Raw genomic sequence first — 9,978 nt, 5'->3', positions numbered from 1 at the left:
ATAACCACTGATTGGATAAAAATATAGATATCTACTCAACACGTTGGCAGATCCTCACCTTCTCTGCCTGTCCATTCACTTGTCTACATGCAATTCCATGCACTGTTTGCACATCAGCTGTTAATACAAAGCTGTTCAAGCCACATTTGAGAGTACAGCAACCAGAAGGTTTGAGGGAGTCTATGAAATAAGCAAAAAGGATGTGTAAAACCTTGGTGCTTTATTGACAGACCCTGAAGAACAGTCATATCAAGCGTAACTTTTAAAAGTTCCAAAGGATTAACATGAAATACAAGGTTTTAAAAAAAGATTTAAAAAACATAGATTAGAAATATCCAACCAGGGAAACACACTGCATTCTCCTGGGTTTAAAAACCAAACCAGCCCTGCTGTGCGGGATAAAGCAGGAGCAAGGCTTCAGCCAGTGTAAAAAAATATCAATGTTTCAGCAGCTAAAACCAATCCTTTTCAGCAGACAGTCTTTCTGCAGCAAGCAAAGCTTTTCTTGTCCGGCATTAACTGTTGCATTGAGTGGACTTTTCTTGACAGACACAGTGAAAACATTTGTCAAACTTTTCCAAAAAACACAGTTGCTGGGTTTTTTGTTTAAAGGTGCTTATAGCTAAAACATGGGGAAAGGCCCAAGCACATCATTTTTCTGGCTTCTTTGGCAACGGCCGTCGGAAAAGCAGGATGTGGGGCTCTGCAGGGAGAGAGGAAATGGCATGTTAAAAAAAATCTAGAAAATAATCTTGAAAGGCCAGGTGACTCAAGCCTAACATGGGTGTTTCTAAGCATATGTCAAAAATCAGATGAGCACTTTGCACATGGCACAGTCACAGCTGTGTCGCAAACATGACCTCCAAAACAGCATCCGATGCATCCATCAGCTTCCTCCAAATCCAGATTTTGATTTGGAGTTGCTAATCCACACTGCAACAACAATAAGCTTAAAGCTACAACCATGTAAGAGCAGTGGTAGAACAGCTGCTTTGCATGCAGAAGGCCCCTAGATTCAATCTCTGGCATCTCCAGATGTGGCTGAGAGAAACCCCTGCTTGAGACACTGGAGAGCCACTGCTGGTCAGTGTAGACAACACTGAGAGAGATAGACCAATGGTCTCTCAGTATAAGGCAGCTTCCTATGTTAAAAAATCTGCAGGCAGAAGGGATCGGGAGAAGCAGAATCTTACGTTTGTCACAGGTCCCTCTCCCTTTTCAAAAATTTTGACTGCAGAACATTGTAAGCTGTTTTTGGTGGTTAAAAGATTTCAAATATTTCATTTTTTTCTACTTAATCACATTAATTTTTATTGATTTATCATAAGCATATGTATAAGCCAACATATAACCATACAGAACTATACACAGAGCATATTCAGTATAAAAACAAATTACAGAGCCAAGTTTTTAAGATGAGTCTATACAGCACAATTACAGCAAGGCGTGAGTTATAGGAATAGTTCTTAAATAAATGACTGCATCAAAACTCTGATTTGGTTTTCCTGCAGGGCACTTTCTCTTCTTGATATCCCTGGCCAGCTCCCTGATCAGTTCAGAGCTCCTGTCACCCAATGAGTGACAGGCCAACCCCGACTGTGATCTGGACAAGGGGAAGACGAAAGTAACTTCCTGCTTTAGTGGAGGTAATGGACACTCCCGACTATGGCTGGTGCTCTGCCAAACTGAGAGGCAAGATATGCAGTATATGCCAGGAGTCTTTTCATCTTGTCATATTCAATCACGTACCAAGGGTGGTGAACATTATGAACACCAGTAAACGGCCATAAGGAGTACTTTATTAATACATAAACTCTGCTCCTAGGGGAGGCAGAGGCATTTGCTTAAATAGAAAGCAGTGAGGAACTAGCAACTTTAAATCAAAACTGGGATTTGCAAGAAGCCGACAGAAGCATTGGATGCTGTTTTTGAAGCCACATCTGTGTGCTTTAAAAAACACAGGCTTTATAGGGCAGTGGCTCTCTGCAAAGGCCTAAATATCTTTAAGTCTGAATAGATATACAGTCTATACAGTTACTGTGATTGTAGTTATAATTTGTAACAGTAATCTGCACCCCTCACTGCCTCCCTTTGAATGGGAGAGCTATCTCCCTTCAGACATAGCTCTCTGAAGAGCATAAGGAGAGCCTGCAAGATTCCTCCAGCAAGTCCACAGGCATAAAGGCAAAAGCCCTCCTTCACTGTTGTCCATAAGAACCCAAAGAGACCCCTCTGGATCAGGCCAATGGACCACCTAGCCCAGCCCAGTAGGCAACCAGATGCCTGTGGGAAACCTGCAAGCACGATCTGAGAACAAGAAAACTCTTCCCTCCTGTAGTTTTCATCAACTGGTACTTGGAAGCATTAATGCCTCCAGCTCCGGAGGCAGAGCATAACCACCATGGCTAATAGGCATTGATGACCTTCTACTGCATGAATTTGTCTAATCCTCTTTTAAAATCATCCGAGTTGCTGGCCAACACTGCCTGCCTCTTGTGGGAGCGACTTCCTTGTTTTAAGTATGTGCAGTGTAGAACTAGAGAAGCTGTTTATATTGGGTCAGACTAGATGTTCATCCAGGGCAGCAGCAGGGAACTTGTGGCTCTCCACGCACTGCTGGACTTCAAATCCCAGCAGTCCCAGGACTCTCAATGGTCAGCCATGATGGAAGTTGTGGTCCAATATCTGGAGGGGCTCAGATCTGCCAAGCATGCCATAGATACATGTCGCAACCAATCAGGGATCACATATCCTCCACCCCTGCTCCAGACGTAAGAAAGCCAGCTGCCTAGAATTCTGGCAGGGCACAATGACAGCACAACTCAACTTGGTGTTTAAAGCAGCTATTGTAGTACAGCTCTTTTTGGTCATTAAGAAGAAATGTGTGCACGTGCAACAGAGGGACAGCAGGTCTCACATCCTACCTGATCTATTTCCTGCTACCCTGATATCAGAAAGCCATTTTGTCAGCCCTTCCCCTCAAGCAAGGTCTCTTAGCATTTGCTCCAAGCCTCCTGTGCCATTGTGCAACCTACCTGGCTCGTGGATCATGTAGTGAACCCAGCCCTGGCTTTGCTGGACCCCCAGGTTCCGCCACTCTGACTCGGACATGAGGTGGGTCTTTGGGACCAGCTTGGCAATGTCCTTTGGAAGCATCACGTGGCTGCAGCGGCAGGATAAAGAGAAGAGAATGTTAAAAGAAGCACAGGGAGGATCGCTGTAAAATAGTTTGTGACCATTAAGTCAATCATCCGAAAGTAAAGAGAACCAACACATTGGACCCATGGCCCATCTGGTCCAGCAGTTATGTTCAATTGATCCAATATATGGAGGGCAAGCCTATCAATGGCTACTAGCCATGATGGCTACGGTCTACCTACACAATCAGAGGAAGCAATGTTTCGTTCTGCATATCAGTGGCTGAAAACCGCAGGAGAGTTTTGCATTTGGATCCCTTCCAGTCGGGATTCAGGCCTCATCATGGGACTGAAACTGCCTTGGTCGCACTGGTTGATGATCTCTGGCGGGCTAGGGACAAAGGTGAGAGCTGTTTCCTAGTTCTGCTGGATCTCTCAGCGGCGTTTGATACCATCGACCATAACATCCTTCTGGACCGTCTTGAGGGGCTGGGAGCTGGGGACACTGTCATACAGTGGTTCCGCTCCTTCCTCCTGGGCCGTGTTCAGAAAGTGGTGGTGGGGGATGAGTGTTCAGACCCCTGGCTGCTCACTTGTGGGGTGCCTCAGGGTTCTGTCCTCTCCCCCATGCTTTTCAACATTTACATGCAGCCACTGGGAGAGATCATCAGGAGGTTTGGGCTGGGTGTTCATCAGTATGCAGATGATGCCCAGCTCTACCTCTCTTTTAAATCAGAACCAGTGAAGCCGGTGAAGGTCCTGTGTGGGTGCCTGGAAGCGGTTGGAGGATGGATGGCGGCTAACAGATTGAGGTTGAATCCTGACAAGACAGAAGTACTGTTTTTGGGGGACAGGAGGCGGGCAGGTGTGGAGGATTCCCTGGTCCTGAATGGGGTAACTGTGCCCCTGAAGGACCAGGTGCGCAGCCTGGGAGTCATTTTGGACTCACAGCTGTCCATGGAGGCACAGGTCAAATCTGTATCCAGGGCAGCTGTGTACCAGCTCCATCTGGTACGTAGGCCGAGACCCTATCTGCCTACAGACTGTCTCGCCAGAGTGGTACATGCTCTGGTTATCTCCCGCTTGGACTACTGCAATGCGCTCTACGTGGGGCTACCTTTGAAGGTGACCCGGAAACTACAACAAATCCAGAATGCGGCAGCTAGACTGGTGACTGGGAGCGGCCGCCGAGACCATATAACACCGGTCTTGAAAGACCTACATTGGCTCCCAGTACGTTTCCGAGCACAATTCAAAGTGTTGGTGCTGACCTTTAAAGCCCTAAACGGCCTCGGTCCAGTATATCTGAAGGAGCGTCTCCTCCCCCATCGTTCTGCCCGGACACCGAGGTCCAGCTCCGAGGGCCTTCTGGCGGTTCCCTCACTGCGAGAGGCCAAGTTACAGGGAAGGGGGCAGAGGGCCTTCTCGGTTGTGGCGCCCGCCCTGTGGAACGCCCTCCCATCAGATGTCAAAGCGATAAACATCTACCTGACATTCAGAAGACATCTGAAGGCAGCCCTGTTCAGGGAAGTTTTTAATATGTGACATTTCAGTGTATCTTTTATCTTTGTTGGAAGCCGCCCAGAGTGGCTGGGGAAACCCAACCAGATGGGCGGGGTACAAATAATAAATTATTATTATTATTATTATTTGGTTGGCCACTATGAGAACTGGATGATGGACCAGATGGGCCACTGGCCTGATCCAGCAGGGTCTTACATTTCTGGGAAGCCCACAAGACTAGACTTGAAAGAAATGTCACTTTCCTATCGTCATTCTTCAGCAACTGTTAAGCATGTTGCCTCCAATACTCAAGGCAGTACTATATACATATAGTAGCCATTGGAAAGCCCCTCTCAATCCAAACCACCAGCACAGTGTAACAAAGGAAGTATATCAGAAACTTCCTTTTTCCTAGTACTGAATCTCCTGCACCCAACAACCCACAATCATAACTGGTTATTCTGATTACTATCCTGAGAGATTATTCCTAAAAACTGTCCCCTACACCAGAAATGATGACAATAACGGTAATGATAATGCTAGATCCATCCAAATAACAGATTATGAGCTTCTTTCCAGAGCTGCTCCCCAACTTACCATCAGAACTGCTCATTATTCCGAGATTCTTCCTGAAGCTATTCCATTATAAGACTGAGATGGAGCAAATGGTTCTCTCTCCCCTCCCCCATTTTATCCTCACAACAACCCTGTGAGGTAGGCTAGCTTGAGAGGCCAGTCACCACCTAATGGACTTCATGGCTGAGTGGAGGGATTTGAACCCAGGGCTTAGTCTAATCTAAGATGGCGGCGCGCAGAGACGCTGCGGCTCAGTGCTCTCCTTTTGTTTTTTATTTTTACTTGTTCTTTGTTTTTTATTTTTACTTGTTCTGAGTATGTTTGGCCGGGCAAGAAAGATTTATAGCAGGCAGGAACTCCTGAAGGTCGGGTTACAGTGTGAACAAGCTGTGAGAGCTGATTATTTTCGCCTAGATAACGCTCCTGTGGGAGTAGCCAGGCCACCGGGTTCTCCATGGATTACTATGCCGCCAGGGAGGAGGCGAAGGCGGCGTAGAGACAGGAGGCAAAGGCGGGGTTGTCGGGCCGGCGTCCTGGTAAGATTGCAGAGGAGTCCATCTAAACCACCACTCCCTAGCATATTTCTTGCTAATGTGAGATCTCTTGCCAACAAGATGGATGAATTGAGGCTGCTGGCGGCAAAGAACAGTCTTGTAAAAGATTGCTGCGTTTTATTTGTCATTGAGACATGGCTTCAACCGTCCATACCAGACACGGCTATTCAGTTGGAAGGCTGTGTGGTACATCGTCATGACCGAGGCATGGACTTCGGAAAAACCAGAGGAGGGGGGCTGTGTGTATATGTGAACAAATGCTGGTCCAATAATTCTAAGACCGTTGGCAGTTACTGTTCACCGGATTTGGAATACGTGGCTGTTAAATGTAGACCAGCCTATCTCCCTAGGGAGTTTACAGCTGTTATGCTAACTGGTGTGTACGTGCCACCAGATGCCAATGCCAACTTGGCGCTGGGATGCCTGCAGAGCCTTATCAGCAGCCAGCAAGACAAGCATCCTGAAGCTGTGCACATCATTGCGGGAGACTTTAATCATGTTGAACTTAAAAAAGTGCTCCCAACGCTCTATCAGCATGTGAAATGTCCCACAAGAGGGGACAAGACACTGGACAAAGTTTATTCGAATGTAAATCACGGCTATAGGGCTTTACAGCTGCCACATTTGGGCCAGTCCGACCATATGTCTCTGTTCCTGGTACCAGCATATATCCCACTCAGGAAACGGGCTCCCACAATATCAAGGACTGTTAAAATCTGGCCTGAAGGTGCTATCCATCAGCTGCAGGACTGTTTTGAGAGAACCAATTGGGACATTTTCGATCGTTCAGACCTGGAGGAGCACACGGCGGCAGTTCTGTGCTATATCAATCACTGCACAGACACTGTCACAGTAAATAAATCCATCCGGTTTTACCCCAATCAGAAACCCTGGATGAATAGAGAGGTCCAGTGCCTGTTGCGGGAAAGGAACAGGGCTTTTAGGTCGGGCGAGGTGCTGCTTTACAGTGTGGCAAGAGCAAACTTGAAGAGGGGTATTCGACGGGCAAAACTGGTCTATAGGCAGAGGATTGAGGATAATTTAAGGAGTAACAACACAAGACAGATGTGGCAGGGGATTCAGCATATTACCAACTACAAACCTAACCTTGGTGCTGTCGACGGTGACCCTTTGCTGGCGGAGGAGCTTAACTTCTTCTTTGCTCGCTTCGAGAAGGAGCCACCTGAGACGCCGGTATTACAGCCACCAGCCCATAGGGGCCCCTCATTCACTGTAGAGGAGCATGAGGTGAGACAGGTATTGAGGATGGTGAATCCGAGGAAGGCTGCTGGACCTGATGGCATCACGGGAAAGGTGTTGAAGGGCTGTGCGGATCAGCTGGCGAGGGTCTTTACTAAGATCTTCAACAAGTCCTTACACCAGTCTATTGTCCCACCCTGCCTGAAGTCGTCAACTATTGTTCCTCTGCCTAAAAAATCCACAATCAGTAGTCTGAACGACTACAGACCAGTTGCACTGACTCCAATCATCATGAAGTGTTTTGAGAAACTGGTGCGCCGTCACATTATTTCCTGTCTTCCATCAACTTTTGACAACTACCAGTTTGCATACAGGGCAAATAGATCCACGGAAGACGCTATCACTACCACTCTCCATGCTGCTCTGTTCCATCTGGAGCAGCCGGGGAGTTATGTGAGGCTGCTGTTTGTGGATTTTAGCTCTGCTTTTAACACTATCCTCCCCCATAGACTGGTGTCCAAGCTAGAGGCGATTGGACTCTCCAACTCCACCTGTCTCTGGGTTTTGGACTTTTTGTCAGAACGTTCTCAGAGGGTTAGAGTAGGGTCACATATGTCCACAGCCCTTAGCCTTAACACCGGCTCACCACAGGGTTGTGTGTTGAGTCCCCTGCTCTATACTCTCTATACGTATGATTGTACAGCCATTTATTCCAGCAACAAAATCATCAAGTTTGCTGATGACACTACGGTGGTGGGGCTCATTTCAGGAGGGGATGAGTCCGCCTATCGGGACGAGGTGGAGCGGCTTTGTGCTTGGTGTGGAGAGAACAATCTGGCTCTTAATACGACTAAGACCAAGGAATTGGTGGTGGATTACAGGAAAAAAAAGGCGGACATTCAGCCCTTGTATATCAACGGGGAACGGGTGGAGAGGGTGGCGGAATTCAGGTTTTTGGGAGTGACTATCGATCAGGGCATGACTTGGAGCGCAAATACCACTGCTCTGGTGAAGAAGGCCCAGCAGAGAATTTATTTCCTCAGACTTTTAAAGAAGAACAATCTGAGTGAGAGACTGCTGGTGTCCTTCTACCGAGGCTCCATAGAGAGCATTCTCACATACTGTATTTGTGCCTGGTTCTCCAGCTGTACAGCTAGGAAGAGGAAGGTGCTCCAGAAGGTCATAACCACAGCCCAAAGGATTATTGGTCATCCCCTCCCATCTTTGGAAGAACTGTACGGTTCCCGTTGTCTTAGGAAAGCAAACAATATCCTGCAGGATGCATCTCACCCGGGACACAGTCTGTTTGTACTACTGCCTTCTGGCAGGAGATACAGAAACATCAAGTCAAGGACAAATAGACTGAAAAATAGTTTCTATCCAAGAGCTGTGGCCTTCTTAAATGCAGTAACTCGATAGTGTGACCTGGGAGTTTGATGGGTGTGGGTGTGGGTGTGGCTGGAATGTGGTTTGTTTGGTTGTTGTTGTTGTGTTGCTTTTGTTGTTTTTAAGGGATGGCATCCAATTTCGTTGCACTTGTGCAATGTTGCACTTGTGTAATGACAATAAAGAATCTATCTATCTATCTATCTTCACCTTCTAACCACTACACCACACTGCCCACCTCCCTTTTATGGAAGGCTCTCCCCCAGCCACGAGAAGGCCCCGCCCACTCCTTAGGGCCCCGCCCCTCAACGTAGCCATAACAACCCCTAGCCACGCCCCTCCTCTCCCTCTCAGGGCAAACCCCGACGCTTCCCCGCCTTAGGCCTCGCCTTTTCTCACCGGTACTCGAACTCCTCGTCGTCGTACTTGTCCGAATAATAGATCTGATTGTGAGCCATGAGGGGGAAACAACAACAACGACGATAATTAACAGGAGAATCCCGTCACAGAAGTATCCCGGCAGCCCCTGCAGCAGCAGCCAACGAGCGAGCGGCGGCGCGAGCTCAGGCCTCTCTCACTGGCGCCCGTTGGAAGAGGAGGCGGGACGAGGGAGGAGCCCGGCGCGAGCCCTCGTTTCGGCGCGTGCGCGAGGGCGCCTGCTGTCCTCTCCCTCCCTCCCCCGCGCTTCAGGCACGCAAACACACACCCCTTCCTCAACCGCCGCTTTTCAAACGCCGCCGCCCATGGCACTGATTGGGCGGAGGAGGCTCCGGGAGGGCGACGTTTGTTGACGTAGAGAGTGCTGATTGGCTGGCATTGGCATTGGCTTGGGATTTCCCCTCCCCTTCCCCTCGCTCGCTTTTTAAATTTTTTTTTAAATTAATAATTTATCGCTGTCCGTCCTGCGCGGAAGTGGAAAGGAGGCAGGAATAATCAGGACCGTGTGGGAAAACATATATTATTACGTTATTGTTTATATAACATGCAATATAAATATCATATAAGATATAATAAATTTGTAGCTTTAGAGCTTTAATATTTTATTCGTTCGTAAATTGCTGCCTCGCCTTTCGGCCCTCATATAATTTATATGTACAAATGTAAACGATGAAGTCAAATATTAAGCATATTTGTATAATAGCTTTTGTTGTTGTTTAGTCGTGTCCGACTCTTCGTGACCCCCTGGACCAGAGCACACCAGGCACTCCTGTCTTCCACAGCCTCCCGCAGTTTGGTGAAACTCATGCTGGTCGCTTCGAGAACACTGTCCAACCATCTCGTCCTCTGTCAGGGTCTTTTCCAGTGCTGGAGGAGACTTGAGAGTCCCATGGACTGCAAGAAGATCAAACCTCTCCATTCTGAAGGAAATCAGCCCTGAGTCCTCACTGGAAGGACAGATTGTGAAGCTGAGGCTCCAAGACTTTGGCCACCTCATGAGAAGAGAAGACTCCCTGGAAAAGACCCTGATGTTGGGAAGGATGGAGGGCCCAAGGAGAAGGGGACAACAGAGGACGAGATGGTTGGACAGTGTTCTCAAAGCTACCAGCATGAGTCTGACCAAACTGCGGGAGGCAGTGGAAGACAGAAGTGCCTGGCGTGCTCTGGTCCAGGGGGTCATGAAG

The 9,978-nt window shown here is 48.0% G+C and overlaps 1 protein-coding gene across 1 annotated transcript; it reads right to left on the bottom strand.

Annotated features, from left to right (window-relative positions):
* Positions 1–201: 201 nt before the first annotated feature.
* CKS1B (CDC28 protein kinase regulatory subunit 1B) lies at positions 202–9,059 on the bottom strand. Its single transcript, XM_083716221.1, has 3 exons — positions 8,756–9,059; positions 3,036–3,163; positions 202–703 (listed from the first exon to the last, which is right to left on the bottom strand). Exons 1-3 carry the CDS (start codon positions 8,812–8,814, stop codon positions 651–653), a joined length of 240 nt encoding a protein of 79 aa, XP_083572347.1. The 5' UTR covers positions 8,815–9,059; the 3' UTR covers positions 202–650.
* Between the last annotated feature and the right edge of the window lie 919 nt (positions 9,060–9,978).

The sequence above is a fragment of the Podarcis gaigeae genome, assembly GCF_964106915.1.
Source record: "Podarcis gaigeae genome assembly, chromosome: 16".
Classification (NCBI taxonomy): Eukaryota; Metazoa; Chordata; class Lepidosauria; order Squamata; family Lacertidae; genus Podarcis; species Podarcis gaigeae.
Note: the sequence above shows the minus strand (reverse complement) of the source record. Positions and strands in the feature narration are given on the sequence as shown.

Excerpts from the sequence above, each read along its gene's own strand:
- CKS1B (XM_083716221.1), bottom strand. The coding sequence starts at position 8,814 with ATGGCTCACAATCAGATCTATTATTCGGACAAGTACGACGACGAGGAG. Across the intron at positions 3,164-8,755 it reads GACGAGGAGTTCGAGTACCG|CCACGTGATGCTTCCAAAGG; the intron begins GTGAGAAAAGGC and ends CTGCCGCTGCAG. Across the intron at positions 704-3,035 it reads CTACATGATCCACGAGCCAG|AGCCCCACATCCTGCTTTTC; the intron begins GTAGGTTGCACA and ends CTCTCCCTGCAG.